Source organism: Kogia breviceps, chromosome 9 (genome assembly GCF_026419965.1).
Source record: "Kogia breviceps isolate mKogBre1 chromosome 9, mKogBre1 haplotype 1, whole genome shotgun sequence".
In the NCBI taxonomy this organism is placed as follows: domain Eukaryota; kingdom Metazoa; phylum Chordata; class Mammalia; order Artiodactyla; family Physeteridae; genus Kogia; species Kogia breviceps.
The window spans coordinates 98,175,073-98,194,668 of record NC_081318.1 but is presented as its reverse complement, the minus strand read 5'-3'; the positions used below and the strand labels follow the sequence as shown (position 1 = coordinate 98,194,668).

Genomic DNA, 19,596 nt, shown 5'->3' with positions numbered 1-19,596 from the left:
TGGAGCGTAGCCCTACTTTGAACCAAAGCCCCGTGGCACTTCCCGGCTCACAGCAGGGGAGAGTAGAATGGAAGGAGTCCGGGGAATATTTGCCAGAAAAGTGCTGTTTCCCCACTTAATTTTACATATGGCCCAGACCGTGTCTGGTCTGTAATTTACTCATTCTGTTGTCAAATATTTATTTTTAAGTTTTATTTTTAAAAGTTTTATCGGAGTATAGTTGATTTACAATGTCGTGTTAGTTTGTAGGTGTACAGCAAAGTGATGCAGTTACACATGTACATATATCGGTTATTTTTCAGACTGTTTTCTCATATAGGTTATCCCAGAATATTGAGTAGAGTTCCCCGTGCTATCCAGTAGGTCCTTGCTGGTTATCTGTCTTGCATGTAGTAGTTCATCCCAAGCTCCTGATTTATCCCTCCCCGACCCACCGCCGTGTTTCCCCTTTGGTGAGCATACGTTTGTTTTGGATATCTGTAAGGCTTTCTGTTTTGTACATAAGTTCATTTGTATCATTTTTTAAAATTAGATTCCACATATAAGCGATATCATATGACATTTTTCTTTCTCTGTCTGACTTCACTTAGTGTGATATCAAACAAATAATTAATGGCACACGCAGCCCTCTGCCATTTCTGAGTGAGCTCTGGGAGGCCTGCCCTCCCTGCTCTCAAAATCCAGTCGCGAGAAATGTCCACACAGGCTCCATGACCAACATCTCCTGGGTCCGTAAAAGGACTCACGGTCTGTTCCGTTTGGGTGAAATTTGTGGGACTTGGAGAATGTGCTGCCATTATCTTTCTATTGTCTTTGGCTGTAAAATGGCATCAGAAAACCTATTCCTATATTAAAGAGGCATCCACTGTGACAGATCATGCTTTGGATTTACTTTGTAATCAAGGGAACAATATCTCTTTAGTTGTCCCCATCGTTGAGGCCTCCGAAACTGACTTCAGAAGTGATCGTGCCTCTTATAACAGCAGTAAATACGAGGCTTAGCTGTTGTTAAATATGGCAGGAGAGAGCGAGGGAGCTTATTTGCTCTGCTGAGGGCTTCCGCAGAGATCATGCAAGGGCTTCTAAATACTCAGCTGCTCTTCAAGTTTGTTGTTTGGTCTCTTGTCAATAGGCGCTTGTGCTCATATTGTGCAGGAGGAAATGTTGGCATTCAGAAATTCCGTTCGGTGAAGTAGTACCACAGTTTCTCTGTTTAGTTTTTGATTTTACAAAGAGCCTAAGTTGAATGCGTGGACTCGTGGGCTTTCTCTTTCAACCCACAGCTCTTTCTGTAGTCTTCATTGTAAGCTATGCATATATTATTAGTATTTAAAATTGTATCTGGGCTTTGAAAGTATCTGGTGCATTGGGCCAATGCCCTGTTGTCCCGTGTTATAAATTTTAAGAATCTCTCAGCAGAAATGAAAGTAAAGCGTAGGAGCAATTTTAGGCTACGGAACTAAAAGGGGAGGACAGGTGGACTAATCAGTCTTTTGGGGTCCACTTCAGCGAGAGCCACTTAGTGATTAATGAAAACACTGATGGAGAAGATTGAATGACTCTTGGTTTATCAACTTATTCGAGGATGTAATTGACAGCCCCGCTTCTGTAATAAGCATAGGCCTATAGACCCAGGAAAAGGAAGAAAAGATCAAGTAAGAGACATTGGTCTGGAAGTACCTTCTATTAGGAAAAAATGGCCTCCACATCCCAATACTAAGCTCCTTTATCTTCACGCCACTGTATTATATTGGTAATTATATTGGTAAACTGTAAAACTAAGACCCAGAAAGTTGTAGATTGTAACGGTGCTTCCAGAGTTGGTTGAAAAGTCAGGCCCTGGATTGTGGTTATTCTATCGCGTTAAATCGATTTTAGTAACTTGGATTTCCCCTAAATGGTGGGAAATTTCACATAGCATTTTCCTCTCCAAAGATAAACACAAACATGTCTCTGACTATTTTATAATAATAATGAGAATTGGAGTGCTTTGATAAGCTCTTTCCCACCTGCATGGAATTTTCTGATTTTGAGACTAGTTGCTGTGGGAACCAGATGGTATTGCAATAGTGTAGATTTCTGTGTGTTCAGTGGCTTCAGGCAATCATGCACCCGCCTTGTAAAATTTCTCCACCTCCACACATCTTCCTGAGACATCAGTCTGCCAACAAATCCATCACAGAACAGATGTTCTTGTTAAACTGATGAGAAGGGAATAACCTTTCTTCGAGAGACTGTCACATTATGTTAACCTTTATTATTACGTGCATCTAGATCGTGCAAGGGGTGTAAGCTTAAGCCATTTTTATTTGTCATGCCTTTCTGTAAAGAGAAAAAACCAAGTTGTCTAATTGCAAAGGATGTCTTGCTTCTTTGATCAAACTTTTCATATTCTTGGTGACCTTCGTAGATCTCTTAAAAATCACCAACTTGAGAATCAAGTTTGTGAAACTACATACTTTGGGAGATAACCTTTTGGATTCCAGAATGGAAATCAGAGAAAAGTACTATTACGCGGTTTACGATATGGTGATTCGAGGAAACTGCTTCTGCTATGGCCACGCCAGCGAGTGTGCCCCGGTGGATGGATTCCACACAGAAGGAGAAGGAATGGTAAGTACACGTTCTAGGCAGTTTCCTCCTTTGTACGGGTGATTCTAAAAAGCAGATGGAAGCTAGTATTACCTTAAGCCTTTTTATTTGGGGTCTTATTTTTCCAGACGGCTATTTAGTCCTTTGTACCATTCCAGTGGTTGAATTTTTTTTTTCCTTTTCTGTTTGCGGATTTTCTTGGACTACGAGAATGTTAAGAATACTCATTTCACAGACACCAAATTTTTGGAAATTGTCCCTGTGGGCTGCTGTTACAGTAGATATTTTAGTCAGTAAGGATTACGAAGTTTTCTACATGACAGTCACATCTTCGTTTACTTGAGGGAATATTAAAAACCACAAGCTTTCCAGCCTGCATGCCAGAAGGCATAAATTGACCCCAGCCCAGAGAACGTGGAAATTTCAACCTAGAACCACGGGACACCGTTTAGGAGTCAAATGGACTTTGTTTCTTGATCTGCTAGTTTCATTCTTTTCCCACTTTTTTGCTGTGTTTTCAAATTATGTAATTTTAAAAATAGGGGACTTGGGTAACTTGCCAAATGGGTAATGTTAGGATGTTTTACCAGCTTCTAAGTGAATTGTTGATTCTTGTTAGAAGAGACCAAAGTTTAAGTAATTTGCCAGAGGGCCTTATGTAAGTACATGGCAGATGCGAATTGAAATCTTGCTCTTCTGACTGCATCAGGGCCTCCACTGGACTGTGGGCCTCGCTTCCTTTTTTTTTTTTAATTAAATAAATATTTTTATTTATTTTTTTGAATTTTTAATTTACTTTTATTTTTTTTATACAGCAGGTTCTTATTAGTTATCCATTTTATACCTATTTGTGTATACATGTCAATCCTAATTTCCCAATTCATCACACTACCAGCTCACCCCCCTGGCGCTTTCCCCCCTTGATGTCCATACCTTTGTTCTCTACATCTGTGTCTCTATTTCTGCCCTGCAAACCGGTTCATCTGTACCATTTTTCTAGGTTCCACATATATGTGTTAATATACAATATTTGTTTTTCTCTTTCTGACTTACTTCACTCTGTATGATAGTCTCTGGATCCATCCATGTCTCTACAAATGACTCAATTTCATTCCTTTTTATGGCTGAGTAATATTCCATTGTATGTATGTACCACATCATCTTTATCCATTCGTCTCTTGATGGGCATTTAGGTTGCTTCCATGACCTGGCTATTGTAAATAGTGCTGCAGTGAACATTGGGGTGCATGTATCTATTTGAGTTGTGGTTTTCTCTGGGTATATGCCCAGTCGTGGGATTGCTGGGTCATGTGGTAATTCTGTTTTTAGTTTTTTAAGGAACCTCCATACTGTTCTCCATAGTGGCTGTATCCATTTACATTCCCACCAACAGTGCAAGAGGGTTCCCTTTCCTCCACACCCTCTCCATCATTTGTTGTTTGTAGATTTTCTGATGATGCCCATTCTAACTGGTGTGAGGTGATACCTCATTGTAGTTTTGATTTGCATTTCTCTAATAATTAGTGATGTTGAGCAGCTTTTCATGTGCTTCTTGGCCATCTGTATGTCTTCTTTGGAGAAATGTCTATTTAGGTCTTCTGCCCATTTTTGGATTGGGTTGTTTGTTTTTTAATATTGAGCTGCATGAGCTGTTTATATATTTTGGAGATTAATCCTTTGTCTGTTGATTCATTTGCAAATGTTTTCTCCCATTCTGAGGGTTGTCTTTTCCTCTTGTTTGTAGTTTCCTTTGCTTTTCATTAGGCCCCATTTGTTTATTTGTTTTTATTTCCATTACACTAGGAGGTGGATCAAGAAAGATCTTGCTGTGATTTATGTCAAAGAGTGTTCTTCCTGTTTTCCTCTAAGAGTTTTAGAGTGTCCGGTGTTACATTGAGGTCTGTAATCCATTTTGAGTTTATTTTTGTGTATGGTGTTAGGGAGTATTCTAATTTCTTTTACATGTAGCTGTCCAGTTTTCCCAGCACCACCATTGAAGAGGCTGTCTTTTCTCCATCATATATCCTTGCCTCCTTTGTCATAGATTAATTGACCATAGGTGCATGGGTTTATATCTGGGCTCTCTGTCCTGTTCCATTGATCTATATTTCTGCTTTTGTGCCAGTACTATATTGTCTTAATTACTGTAGCTTTGTAGTATAGTCTGAAGTCAGAGAGCCTGATTCCTACAGCTCTGTTTTTTTCCCTCAAGACTGCTTTGGCTATTCGGGGTCTTTTGTGTCTCCATACAAATTTTAAGATTTTTTGTTCTAGTTCCTTAAAAATGCCATTGGTAATTTGATAGGCATTGCATTGAATCTGTAGCTTGCTTTGGGTAGTAGAGTCATTTTCACAATATTCTTCCAATCCAAGAACATGGTGTATCTCTCCATCTGTTGGTATCATCTTTAATTTCTTTCATCAGTGTCTTACAGTTTTCTGCATACAGGTCTTTTGTCTACCTAGGTAGGTTTATTCCTAGGTATTTTATTCTTTTTGTTGCAGTGGTAAATGGCAGTGTTTCCTTAATTTCTGTTTCAGACTTTTCATCATTAGTATTTAGAAATGCAAGAGATTTCTGTGCATTAATTTTGTATCCTGCAACTTTACCAAATTCATTGATTAGCTCCAGTAGTTTTCTGGTGGCATCTTTAGGATTCTCTATGTATAGTATCATGTCATCTGCAAACAGTGACAGTTTTACTTCTTCTTTTCCAATTTGTATTCCTTTCTTTCTCATCTCTGATGGCCGTGGCTAGGACTTCCAAAACTATGTTGAATAATAGTGGTGAGAGTGGGCAACCTTGTCTTGTTCCTGATCTTAGAGGAAGTGCTTTCAGTTTTTCACCATTGAGAATGATGTTGGCCGTGGGTTTGTCATATATGGCCTTTATTATGTTGAGGTAGGTTCCCTCTGTGCCCACTTTCTGGAAAGTTTTTATCATAAATGGGTGTTGAATTCTGTGATAAGCTTTTTCTGCATCTCTTTTTTTTTTTTTTTTTTTTTTTTGTGGTACGCGGGCCTCTCACTGTTGTGGCCTCTCCCATTGCAGAGCACAGGCTCCAAACGCGCAGGCTCAGTGGCCATGGCTCACGGGCCCAGCCGCTCCGCCGCATGTGGGATCTTCCCAGACCGGGGCACGAACCCGTGTCCCCTGCATCAGCAGGCGGATTCTCAATCACTGTGCCACCAGGGAAGCCCTTTTCTGCATCTCTTGAGATGATCATATGGTTTTTATTCCTCAATTTGTTAATATGGGGTATCACATTGATTGATTTGCATATATTGAAGAATCCTTGCATCCCTGGGATAAATCCCACTTGACTCTGCACCGGGGCCTCCACTGGGCTGTGGGCCTCACTTCTTGATGAAAGGTGTGCCTTGCTTAGTTGATGTTGGCCTTTTCAAAAATTGTTAGTCCTCATCTAAGAAGGTGAAGGTGCAGGACTGACTTGTATTCAACAGTCTAAAACTTCTGCCTTCCCTTTACTCTACTTCAAACTTTTATTGCACAGATAAAGTTGCATTTTTAACAGAGCCTGAAGGGAGAATATATCCTTCTAATCTTTTTGCTCCATCTTTCAGAGAATGCCAGGTAGATGATATTTACTTCTCAGAGTAACAGATCCTGCGTGTAGCTAACCTCATGTAGTCATGTCACTACCATGTGTCTCACAGTACGTTGTACTGTTGATTCAGATGCCATAGGGTCCTGTGGTATGGGCTTTGGGACTGGTTTTTAGTCTATGTAAAACCACCTTGTAATGAGAGGAATTTAGACTTCTGCTAACTGCAGTCTTGTCAAGGTGGGTTCAGGGTGGACCTGTCTGTCCTGTTTCTGAATTCCATCCTGTAGAAACTAGTGTTAAGGTGAGGGATCCATGAATGTGCATATTTGCTAGACGGAAAGGATGGATTTATCATTTATGTGCCTCAGGGGCTCAAGTGTGACTGGTGGTGTGGTGTAAAAGAGCACATCGTGGTCCCTTCCTGAAGCAAAATAATCTGTATCTTTTTCTGACATTTTATATTTCTTTCCTTAAAAATGTAAATGTGTGGTAACTGATTAATTCTTAAAATCTCATTTTGGGTTGAAAAAACATTTTTAAGTGCTGAGCCGGAAGTCAAAAACCAAACGAAGCAAGCAGAGAAAACCTGTCTTTTGTATGGCATGGGGTAAAGCTTGCAGTAAATTGAGTTGGTTCTCAGTGGTGTGTACACATTTAGTTCTCCATTATAACTCTTGTTGATTTCATTATAATATATTTTTTTAAACTGTTAAGTAACTAGTTTTTTAAAAAAAATTTTAAGTGACTAATTTTGTTCTTCTGTGTTTTTCCTCATCAATACTTCAATAAGAATATTATCGACTACCCATTAGATAGCAGGAACTGTTCCTAGAGTTGGGAATGACGGCCATCAATAAGACAGGACTCACCAGGGGGGAAGGAACAAAATAAAAAGAAACCCTCACTGTGGTGCGCTACAGATGAGGATTAGTGTCAGAAGGGGTTGATATTTTCCGTTGATTGTGGGAAAGGTCTGGCCGTTAGTATATCTCTTCCTTTGCTTTTTTCTGTTTTTGTAACTTTCAAGGTTCACGGGCACTGCATGTGCAGGCATAACACCAAGGGCTTAAACTGTGAACAGTGCATGGACTTCTACCATGATTTACCTTGGAGACCCGCCGAAGGTCGAAACAGCAATGCCTGTAAAAGTAAGTCTCGGGCCAAGGGACGTTCTGAATCAATTCAGACCCCGGTATCCATTTAGATAGAGATGCTGTAACGGTACACTGGTCTGCAAAAGGAAGAAAAGTTACTACCCTTTTCCCAGCCTCGCCCTGATAATTCTAGCAAGCCACTCTCCAGTCTATTAAATTAATCAATTAGTTTTTGAGCAGCACCTATGTGTTTGGCAGATTTAGTAGAAGACAGAGATGCCATCCCTGACATTGTACCTGTTTTTAAGGCAAGATGACCGTGAGCCGAACAGTGAATGAAAACAGTCGTGTGGTGGATCAGTAAGGTCTAAAAGAGATGGAGTATCTGTCAGCCTTGTTTCTGTGCCAGCCCAGCTGCAGCCTGTGGCATCTTTCCATCCACCCATCCCTCCCGGTTGTATTTTCTGGGCAGAGGGGTAGTTTGAAACACCACCACCCCGCTCCACACAGACACAGCGATTCTGGTAGACTGTCATCCCTGCGAGGCGTGCTGTCTCTGCCCCCACTGAGGACTGTTCTAGGAGCTCAGAAAACAGGGAGGGCTGGAGTGGTCAAGGTTCTGTTAGTAAGGTCGACCAGCTGGCCCTTAACAAATAGTTAGGATTGTTTAGGTAAAGAGAAGAAAGCGCAGGGGTGCGGGGGGGTGGGGCGGGGAGGGAGGTGGAAGGGAGTTCAGATAAGGAGAACACAAAACACAAGGCTCTAAGGACATTCTCACGACCCCAGGGTTTAATTCATGATTCTGGGCTTTAATTAAACCAACATATCCAGGGCACGACGACACAGTCCCTCCCTACAGGACGGATAAGGCCAGTGTGTAGAGCCCCGTGAGGGCCCCAGTAACAGAAGCTTCACTGTGGGAAGACAGGAGTCGTCCATGGGGATCGTTGAGCGTGAGAGAGCGATGGTTAAAGCTGGGTTGGAACAAGAGGACTCCGCCGAATGGGCTGGAGGAGGGACAGGATGACCCAAGATGGCCAGCTGGATGGCTGCTAAGGGTCTGGTTAACAGAACCTGGCCCGGTGTGGCGGTGGGAATATGCAAGGGAATCCGGCTTTCACACCGTGTTCCTCAAAGCCGGCAGCCCAGACACGCTTCCTCGGGGACATATCGCCTAGAAAACCCTCTGGACGGATGTCTTCCCATCCCGCCCTGAGCATGACCCAACCAACCGCTTTTCCATGCAGTGCGGTCTTCCTGTGAGTGAGCCTCCAAGGGGACTTCCCCCCAGGACTTTGCAACTTTTTATAGCCCATCCTCTTCCAAAGAGGGCAAGTGAGGTTATTTCGTAAAGGTCACACTCGGAAGGTTTCCAGCATGGCTTAGAATTTAAACTGATGTCGTAAGCAGATGCGTCCTTTTCACCGCCAGCGCCTTCTCGTTCATTGCCATTTTGCCCGAACTTCGTCCCCAGTTTCCAAAATGAGCTTCCTTCCGACCCACCCCCATCCCGCCCCCCGGTAAGTAGATCGAAAAGGCTTTTCCTGCCGTCGGTCTTGTCTCGCAGGATGTAACTGCAACGAACATTCCAGCTCTTGCCACTTCGACATGGCGGTCTACTTGGCCACTGGCAACGTCAGCGGAGGGGTGTGTGATGATTGTCAGCACCACACGATGGGACGCAGCTGCGAGCAGTGCAAACCGTTTTACTACCAGCACCCGGAGAGAGACGTCCGGGATCCTCATCTCTGTGAACGTATGTGGGGAAAGGTCACGAGCTGTCTAGGTCAGCTTTCAGCTTGAATAGTCTGGTAGCCACCGTCCTCCTCTTGGGACTCAGACCCAGCCTGGTTTTAGCTGCTGTATAGGATGCCGGGGGTGGAATTTACTTCGTAGTCCAGCGTTTTTGAGTCTATTTTCGTGACATTTGGAGGGGTGAAGGGAATATGTGTATTTCTGCGCACACACGCGTGTTACCTGATGCTTCTCATCGTCCTTAGCATGTACCTGTGACCCAGCTGGTTCTCAGAACAAGGGCGTCTGTGACGGCTACACGGATTTTTCTGCCGGTCTCATTGCTGGTCAGTGTCGGTGTAAATTACACGTGGAAGGAGAGCATTGTGATATCTGCAAAGAAGGCTTCTATGGTTTAAGCGCCGAAGATCCATTTGGTTGTAAATGTAAGTACGTGTGTTTAAAAAGTTTGGCAGTTCTCATGTGCACGTAATTCCCATTTTGCTTTGCAATTCTTAATCCAGTCGACTACTGCAGACTCACTTGGTTTGTGTTTCTTTACTTCGTTTTATCTTTAATGAAGCTTGTACTTGCAGTCCTCTGGGAACAATTCCTGGCAGGAGTCCTTGTGATTCTGAGACTGGTTACTGCTACTGTAAGCGTCTGGTGACAGGACAGCATTGTGACCAGTGTCTGGTAGGTAAATCGTAATTACATGGGATGGGTGGTTTGTGAATATGACGTTTCAGTAGGGAACCATTTTCACAGTTGTAGGTTCTACCATCACCCTTTTATGTAATTTTTTTTTTTTTTTTTTTTTTGTGGTTCGCGGGCCTCTCACTGCTGTGGCCTCTCCCGTTGCGGAGCACAGGCTCCGGACGCGCAGGCTCAGCAGCCATGGCTCACGGGCCCAGCCGCTCCGTGGCACGTGGGATCTTCCCGGACCGGGGCACGAACCCGTGTCCCCTGAATCGGCAGGTGGACTCTCAACCACTGCGCCACCAGGGAAACCCAGTTTTATGTAACTATTAATATTAAAAGCCATGAGTAGACAATTCACAAAAGAGGAATTACTAATGAATAATTTTGACAAGATATTCACCATCGCTGAGTTGCAAAATAAAACCACGGTGAAGTACCATCTTTACAGACAAAACTAGCAAAAGTCTTTTTAAAAAAATAGGAATGCTATTAAGTGAGGGGCAGGTACTCGTGTGCTACTGATGGAAATACAGACTGGTTCATACTTTGTGAGAAGCGTTTTGGGGATGTGTATCCACAGCCTGTAGAAATGTGCATCCCCTTTGACCCAGTAAGCCCACTTCTGGGAATCTATCCTAATGAAATAATCAGAAAATTGGACAAAGATGTATTCACCAGAAGACTCATTGCATCTTTTATTAATCACAACAAAAATAACTTGGAAGCAACAGTAGGGAAAATAGTTAAATAAATTTGGGTGTTTCTATGCAGTGTGATATTTGGTTGCCATTGCAAATGATGACATGAGGAAATGCTTATGCTGGTGTGAAAAAAAAATAAAAGAACACAGGATGCAAGTGGTATCTTGACTAGGGAGAACGTTCGTCAAGAAAAACAAAATCTGGAAGGAAATAGACCAAAAAGTTCACTGTAGTGTTTCTGGGTGGAGTAATTATGAGAGTAATTTTTAAAAATTATATTTTGTATTTTTTAAAACATTTTTGTGTTTGCTTTCATTTTACTGTCTCACTGCCAGAGTAATTCCAATGAAGAAAATTGGCATGTTTGCTGCTAGCTCACGTTAATTCTTGGAGGAAGCCTATTTGTAGGGCAAAGAAGCTGCTCTGATCTGGGGTTACCATATGGGTATGTGCAGCCCTCTCTGACCCCAGTGACCCACAGCTTGGGTTCTTTATGCTAGAATACTTCTACTCACACCTATTGTAGGCTTTCTGCTCTCACGGTGCAGATAAACGTCTGGTGGAACATCCAAAACACGCCATAACTTGTCTCTTGCTGAGTCTGTTGTGTAATTACAGGAACCCCCCTTTAGATGTTTAATCTTTTGTTCTGCAGCCAGAGCACTGGGGCTTAAGCAATGACTTGGATGGATGTAGACCTTGTGACTGTGACCTTGGGGGAGCCTTAAACAATAGGTGAGTGGAGCTGCTCTGACACTTGCACTCAGTCGCCTCCCAGGGTCCTTGCGACCTCTAGGACGGAGGAGGATGTGTCGCCTGAGAAGATAAGAGTGCATTGACCTTTTTTTTTTTTTTTTAAACATCTTTATTGGAGTATAATTGCTTTACAATGGTGTGTTAGTTTCTGCTTTACAGCAAAGTGAATACATAAACAAAGTTATACATATACATATGTTCCCATATCTCTTCCTTCTTGCGTCTCCCTCCCTCCCACCCTCCCTATCCCACCCCTCTAGGTGGTCACAAAGCACCGAGCTGATCTCCCTGTGCCATGCGGCTGCTTCCCACTAGCTATTCACCCTACGTTTTTGCTTTGAATGCCCGATAATCACTTTGACCTGTGCTCTCAAAATTTTCAAAGGTTTATTCCAAGAGTTAGCTTGAAGCCTTCTCTAGTCTTTATGTTTCTTGGGTTTTTTATTTTGTTTTTTCATGTTTCTTTAGTTTTTGTGTTTTTTTTTTTTAAATTGAAGTATAGTTGAGTTACAATATTGTGTTATTTTCAGGTGTTCAGCACAGTGATTCAGTTATATATGTATATATTCAGTTGTATATTTATGTTCTTCAGATTCTCTTCCCTTATAGTTTATTATAAAATATTGAGTATAGTTCCCTGTGTTATATAGTTGGTCCTTGTTGGTTATTATTTCTTGGTTTTGTTGTGGTTTTTTTTTTTTCGGTACGCGGGCCTCTCACTGTTGTGGCCTCTCCCGTTGCGGAGCACAGGCTCCGGACGCGCAGGCTCAGTGGCCATGATGGCTCACGGGCCCAGCTGCTCTGCAACATGTGGGATCCTCCCGGACCGGGGCACGAACCCGTGTCCCCTGCATTGGCAGGTGGACTCGCAACCACTGCACCACCAGGGAAGCCCCTGTTTCTTGGTTTTTAATGGTGTTATTTGTTTTGTATTTTACTTTTCAGTATTTTTAAAATTATGGAAACAGTGTATGCCTGTGGCTTAAAAAAAAAAAAATTCAAACAGTTCCGACAGGTATCCTGCCTTTTTTCCCCACCAAGTTCCATTGCCTTGAAGTGCCACCATTAACAGTTTCTTGTGTCTCTCTAGAAATTAATAATAGTGCTCAAAATACCTCTAAAAATGACAGTTTTCTTCCTCTCATTTCTTTTGAAATAACATCTTAGGTGTTACTTTTTAAACAAGGCAAGTACAAAGGAATATAGTCCATGATTTCCTACTCAGCTTAACAGACATTTTTTATAAATCAAAGTAATGTATGTATGTACATTACTCTGAAACTTGTTTTTTTAATCTAGAGGTTTTTTTATATCAGCATCTATTCATCTACCTCTTTTTTGTGTGTGTTCTACCGTGATAGTGCCATGATTTATTGATTTCCATTTTTTGTTGTTTTTTCTTTTCAAAAATGTTGCGGTGAATATCCTTATTGGTAATCTCGATGAATGTTTGTAGTCATATCTATAGATTGGCTTCCCAGTGATGGAAGTGCTAAGTCAAAGTACATGTGCCTTTTCTGTTTTACCAGAGGATGTCAGATTGTTCTCCAGACATATGGTGCTAGTCTATTTTCCTCCCAACCAGTTACAAAGTGCCTTCTTCCCAATCCCCCACCGGTATCATCAAAACTTCTATTTTCACCAGTTTAAAAGACAGAAAATGCAGTCCCATTTTGATTTGTGTAAAAGCTCTTCATTTTATTCTTCACTACTTCATTTTTTCCAACTTGCGGGTACCGGGTACATTAATGAAAATTACATACAATAACTTTAGTGACTTAAATATGTTGGTGTTCCTTGAATTGGTGAGACATGACCCTCTCCTCAAAATGATCAAAGTACACATTTTGGCAAGATGTTCAATTTGTGGGAGTTGGATTAATTTTACCTTTGAGTCGTCTCTGTGTGTTACTGGATCAGATTCAGAACATCTGGTAAAAATAGCATAAGTGACTGTTGGGAGGATAGACAGATGTTTCCTTGTGGCCCGGGATCTTCCCTGGGAGAACGTGCTGAATTCATTGCGTAAGCCTCATGGATTCAAAAACTGACTCTCTTACAGGAAGATTTCCCAACCCCGTAGTAGTCTGCTTGGGCAGGAATGAGATTTTAGGCAGCGAGAACATGTTCTGTTTGGCCTCCGTATTTGGGTTTGTTCTGTTCCAGATCGTGCAGTAAACTTGGGACAGCATGTCGCCTCCGGAACTCCAGGGTGAATGCCTGTTCTTAGAAAACCTCCAGAGGGGAGGGAGCAAGGATAATTCCATAAAGGAGGAAAGCGAGACCAACTGCTCTCTCTGCTGTTGAAATCACTTCCCTGACTGCCCTTGGTGACCCCCAGAACACAAGCTGATGATTCCTTTAGTAACTGATTCCTCAATTCAAAGCTGTCGGCACTCCGAAAACGCTTCTCAGTTAGAGGAAAGTGGCATACGTAACTCTCCAAAGTATGTCCTAAACTCGGGAATGTCCTGTGTTCCGTTACCCTAGATGGTTTTTGTTGCTTACACTCCTTTGCTCTCTCTCGCTCGTCCACACATGCTTCCTGTCTCAGAATGCACCCACGCACAGCCCCTGGCCTGCCCCTAATTTCTCCTGCAAAAACTGTGCAAAAACCAGAATGTGCTAGTCAAGAGAGTTTGTGAAACAAAACATTTTAGTGAAGTTTTTTTTTTTTTCAATTTTGGTTGGAGTAGAGTTGCTTTACAATGTTTTGTTAGTTTCTCCTGTACAGCAAAGTGAATCAGTTATACATGTATACGTATATCCTTTAGTGAAGATTTTGAACTGGGTAATTTGATCTTTCTAGCATGATGGGTGAAACAGATGCCTTATCTTTTGGCACCATTGGTGGGGGAAGAAAAGGAACTTGCAAGATGCCTCCAGTCTTGTGACTCTTCGGTGTTTTATAGTCATCCTTTTCAAGGTTGTTTTTCCCCACAGGACTTTAAAGAGTCCCAAGGAGGTGACGGAGGCTCTGTCTCCTAAAGCACCAATTCTTCTAGAATGCTTGGTGCATAACAGATGCTCAGGATCATACTTGCTGAATGATTGATTTGCTGTAGACAGTCTTAAATACCTTCCACCTGACAGTATTATTGTACTTTGCTTTGCCTCAGACACAAGTTGAATAAATGTTGACTGAGTAAAACAATTTGAGAAACAAAAGATTTTTGCGGTATAGAAATTAAACATGCCCTCCTCGGGAGAGGCAATGTCTAAATCAGTCCCCAAACATTCCTTAGTTACTTTGGCCAGGGCTAGATTAAGTGTAAAGTCATGAAGTGGAAGAAGTTTTTAAGTGTTTTGTTTAATGAGCGGAGTGGCTTTTGGTAGAAAAATTAAAGTGTGTCATCTATGCCTATTATATTGACAGTCTGAACTTTGCAATATTTAAAAATAAGACCTAATTGATTTAAATAATGTGACTCCAACCAGGTTAATGACTTTTTCCCTAGTAGATAACCTGCATTTTTAAAAAAATATTTATTTTGGCGCATCGGGTCTTAGTTGCGGCACGCGAGATCTTCGTTGAGGCATGCGGGATCTTTTATTGCAGTGCGCGGGCTTCTCTAGTTGTGGTGTGCAGGTTTTCTCTTGTCTGGTTGTGGCACGTGGGTTCCAGAATACGTGGGCTCTGTAGTCTGCGGCACGCAGGCTCTCTAGTTGAGGTGTGCGAGCTCAGTAGTTGTGGTCGCGGCATGTGGGATCTTACTTAGTTCGCCGACCAGGGATCAAACCCGCATTCCCTGCATTGCAAGGCGTTTACTGCTGGACCAGTGGGGAAGTCCCCTAACCTGCTTTAATGAGTAAATAAGAGTGGTTGCTAAGTAAAAGCTGCTTGCAACTGTTGGAAACATTGAAAAATAGAAGCAGCTTGACAGCGTCCTTCAAAATTATTTCATCAGTTACATTTAGGACTTTGATATCTGGCTTGAAGCCCACCACTTTCCTTCTGAAGACCCCTCCTTCTTAGACTGAAGGCCCCAATCCTCCCTTAATGTGAATACACATTACTTCTGCATCTTTGTTAGCACTCATTCTGCTTTGTGTTATAGCTGTTTGTATTTGCACGGTGTCTTTGGACAGGGATCGTCTTAGGTGTTTCTGCATATTCTTTTGTCCCCAGCCCATGGATAGGTGCTCAGTAAATGAGCTGAAATTTATTGTATTTCAAAAGCAGAGCAGAAGTTAATATTTTCATCAGTATATGGGATAACTGTGGTGTATCTAACCCGTTGTTAATTGCTATGGCAGCTGGATATAAAGAGATTATCGAACATAGCTCCTACCCTTTAAGAACATATTCGAGTTGTAGGGGAATTGGCGGTGGAGGTTGGGTGGACGGGTGTTGGGAAAGCTGCTCTGGAGAGAATGGGTGGTGCTGACTGTACATCACTGGGGAACCAACTCATTTGTAATCAGTATTTTGGAGGAGATTTCAGCGTTGAACAGAGTAGTGGTCCTTATGAATGATGATTTTTATCCTTTAATGTTTTTCTTTTGCTTTATTTCTTAGTAGTGAAGTTGAGTTTGTACAGTATTCTCCCTGCTCATCATCATCTAAATGAAAGTTTTCCTTCCAAGAGTTGGCAATTGCTACATTTATGAGAACTCTGTGTTTTTGAGAAACGATCTTTTTATAAAATTTATTTTATTGACGTATAGTTGATTTACAATGTTGTATTTCTGCTGTACAGCAAGGTGATTCAGTTATACATTTCTGTACATTCTTTTTCATGTTCTTTTCCATTGTGGTTTATCACAGGAGATTGAATATAGTTCCCTGTGCTGTACAATAAAACATTGTTGTTTATCTATCCTATACATAATAGTTTGCATCTGTTCAACCTAAACTTCTAATCCATCCCTCCCCCCTCCCCCCTCCCCCCACCCCCCCCCACCGCAACCGCAAGTCTGTTCTCTATCTGTGTGTCTGTTTCTGTTTTGTAGATAAGTTTATTTGTGTCATATTTTAGATTCCACATATAAGTGATACCATATGATTTTTGTCTTTCTCTGTCTCACTTCACTTAGTATGATAATCTCTAGGTCCATCCATGTTGCTGCAAATGGCATTATTTCATTCTTTTTTGATGTCTGAGTAATATTCCATTGTGTATATACATACCACATCTTCTTTATTCATTCACTGCCAGTGGACATTTAGGTTGTTTCCATGTCTTGGCTATTGTACATAGTGCTGCTATGAACATGGGGGTGCATGTATCTTTTCTTTTTTTTTTCTTTTTAAGAATCAATTTTGGGCTTCCCTGGTGGCGCAGTGGTTGAGAGTCCGCCTGCCGATGCAGGAGACACGGGTTCGTGCCCTGGTCCGGGAAGATCCCACATGCCGCGGAGTGGCTAGGCCCGTGAGCCATGGCCGCTGGGCCTGTGCGTCCGGAGCCTGTGCTCCACAACGGGAGAGGCCACAACAGTGAGAGGCCCGCGTACCGCAAAAAAAAAAAAAAAAAAAAAAAAAAGAATCAATTTTATTTTTTGGCCGAGTTGGGTCTTCGTTGCTGCAGGCGGGGTTTCTCTACTTGTGATGAGCAGGGAGGGGCCACTCTTCGTTGTGGTGCACGGGCTTCTCATTGCGGTGGCTTCTCCTGTTGTGGAGCATGGGCTCTAGGCATGCAGGCTTCAGTAGCTGTGGCTCGCGGGCTGTAGAGCGCAGGCTCAGTAGTTGTGGCTCACGGGCTTAGTTGCTCCGCGGCATGTGGAATCTTCCCGGACCAGGGATCGAACTCGTGTTTCCTGCATTGGCAGGCGGATTCTTAACCGCTGTGCCACCAGGGAAGTCCTCATGTATATTTTTGAATTACGGTGTTCTCTGGATATACGCCCAGGAGTGGGATTGCTTGATCATATAGCAACTCTATTTTTAGTTTTTTAAGAAACCTCCATACTTTTCTCCACAGTGGCTGCACCAACTTACATTCTCACCAACAGTGTAGGAGGGTTCCCTTTTGAGAAATAATCTTGGCCTCTACCCTTTGAGGAAAAAAAATAGGGCCTGTGTTAGGTTTCTGTTGCTGCTATAACAAATTACCACTACTTAGTGGCCGAAAACAACATAAATGTATTGTCTTACAGTCCTGTATGTCAGACAGGGTCTCAGGGGACTAAAATCAAGGTGTCGGTAGGGCCGTATTTCTACCTCAAGGTTGCGGGGAGACTTTTTCCTGCTTATTCTCACTGTTGCCAGATTTCAGTTCGTTTGGGTGTAGGATGCAGTTCCCGTTTTCCTGCTGGCTGTCAGCCGAGGGCTGTTCCCAGCTTCTAGAAGCTGCTCACATTCCTTGCCTCTTTCTTTCACCATCACAACCAACAACGGTGGGTCAGATCATCCTTGTGCCACAGCTCTGACCCGCTCCTCTGCTTTCCTCTTCTGCTTCTAAAGAGTCATGTGGGCTTCCCTGGTGGCGCAGTGGTTGAGAATCCGCCTGCCAATACAGGGGACACGGGTTCGTGCCCCGGTCCGGGAAGATCCCACATGCCGCGGAGCGGTTGGGCCCGTGAGCCATGGCCGCTGAGCCTGCGCGTCCGGAGCCTGTGCTCCGCAATGGGAGAGGCCAGAACAGTGAGAGGCCCGCATACCGAAAAAAAAAAAGAGTCATGTGATTCGCTTGGGCCCACCTGGGTAACCCAGGATAACCCCCCACCTCCAGCTCCTTAACCTCCATCTCATTAGGAAGGTCCTTTGTGCCACATGAGGCAACATATCCACAGATTCCAGGGGAGGAGGATGTGGACATCATTTGGAGTCATTATTCTGCCTGCCTCGGGCCCCCATATATTGTGTTTTATGTCTTTATTCTACCTAACTGATCCAATGAATTGCATCTGTATCTAGTTACAGGGAACTTGGTGGGGGGAACATACGGCGTTGTCAGATGTGCCATTTCTGTCTGATTTGATTTTGCTTGGACACAGGAAAGAGCAGTGGCACGTAAGAAATCTTTTTCCTCTGGAGGAGGTGGGATTTGAGCTTTGGGGTGAAGGCACAGAGGTGGGATGACTGTGGCATGGTGAAGACCCGGTCTGATCTCCACCGGGTCTGCTCACGTTTCTCCGTGAGCCCTCTCAGCTCCTGGCTTCCCGTCTTCTCTCTGCGGCCTCAGGCCCACTTCTGTCCTGGTGTCGCCTCATCTCCTGGGTCAGGTGAGTAGTGTCTTCTCCTCACCTGTCGTTCTTTGCTCTTAGCTCTGTGTGGGCCCTGCCTGCATTTGGATTGGTTGTACTGGTCAGTTGCTCTGTTGTTTATCCCCCTTGGTTAGATTGGAAGTGCTTTAGGGCAGGAACTATCTTTTTCTCCCGTTTTTCTTTCTCCGTGTTTCACTGGAAATAATGGACTTAACAAGGAAGGTTGGATGGGTTCAGAAGAGAGTTGACAGGGACTTCCCTGGCGGTCCAGTGGTTAAAACTCTGCGCTTCCACTGCCGGGCGCACGGGTTCGATCCCTGGTCGGGAAACTAAGATCCCGCGTGCCGTGAGGTGCAGCCGAAAGAAAGAAAGAAAGAGCTGACGTGGGCTAAAATGGGAGAGTCTCGACACCAGGAAGCACAGCTGCCAGGGCCAATATCTGCTCAGTAAATATCTTTGCAAGAGTCTAAGGAGTGTGGCTCAGCCAAAGCCAAGGGTGGGCCCCCGAAAGAGCAGCAGTTGTTTGCAGAGGGGGGCTTACAGAGGCTGCGGGAAACCAGGCACAGGCTCCGTGACTTGATAGGAGAAGAAACCATTGTGGGGTTTGGGGAAGGCGGGGCTTTCGGGAGGTTGGTTTGGCTGTGTAGCTGGATGATCTGGGCAGGGGAGAGAGAGAGGAACTGGAGAGATCAGCTCGGGAGGTGGCTGGAGTAACAGGTGTAGAACGATGACACATGGGGCTAGAGTAGCCGCAGTGACAATGAGAGGAAACGGCCGAGTCGAGAGCCGTCTTGAAATAACACGTGTTATATTGAGGATTAAGGGAAGATTACGTCACACCTACGTCAGGAATTTTTTTTTTTTTTTTTTTTTTTTTTGGGTACGCGGGCCTCTCACTGTTGTGGCCTCTCCCGTTGTGGAGCACAGGCTCCGGACGCGCAGGCGCAGCGGCCATGGCTCATGGGCCCAGCTGCTCCGCGGCACGTGGGATCCTCCCGGACCGGGGCACGAACCCGCGTCCCCTGCATCGGCAGGCGGACTCTCAACCACTGCGCCACCAGGGAAGCCCCAGAGGAATTTTTTTAAATTGAAGTATAGTTGATTTACAACGTTGTTAATTTCTGCTGTACAGCAAAGTGATTCAGATATATATATATATACACACAACACGTACACACACATTCTTTTTTATATTCTTTTCTGTCACGGTTTATCATAGGAGATTGGATAGATTTCCCTGTGCCGTATGGTAGGAGCTTGTTGTTTATCCATTCCATATATAACAGTTTGCATCTGCTAAT

The 19,596-nt window shown here is 43.4% G+C and overlaps 1 protein-coding gene across 1 annotated transcript in view; it reads left to right on the top strand.

The window, feature by feature from the left end:
• The window catches only part of LAMB1 (laminin subunit beta 1), a 76,774-nt gene that overhangs the window by 16,720 nt on the left and 40,458 nt on the right, over positions 1–19,596 (top strand). The window contains exons 8-13 of the mRNA XM_059074800.2: positions 2,411–2,613; positions 7,190–7,310; positions 8,824–9,012; positions 9,257–9,436; positions 9,574–9,686; positions 11,049–11,128. Coding sequence (XP_058930783.1) covers positions 2,411–2,613; positions 7,190–7,310; positions 8,824–9,012; positions 9,257–9,436; positions 9,574–9,686; positions 11,049–11,128 — 886 coding nt within the window. The remainder of the gene's footprint in view (positions 1–2,410; positions 2,614–7,189; positions 7,311–8,823; positions 9,013–9,256; positions 9,437–9,573; positions 9,687–11,048; positions 11,129–19,596) is intronic.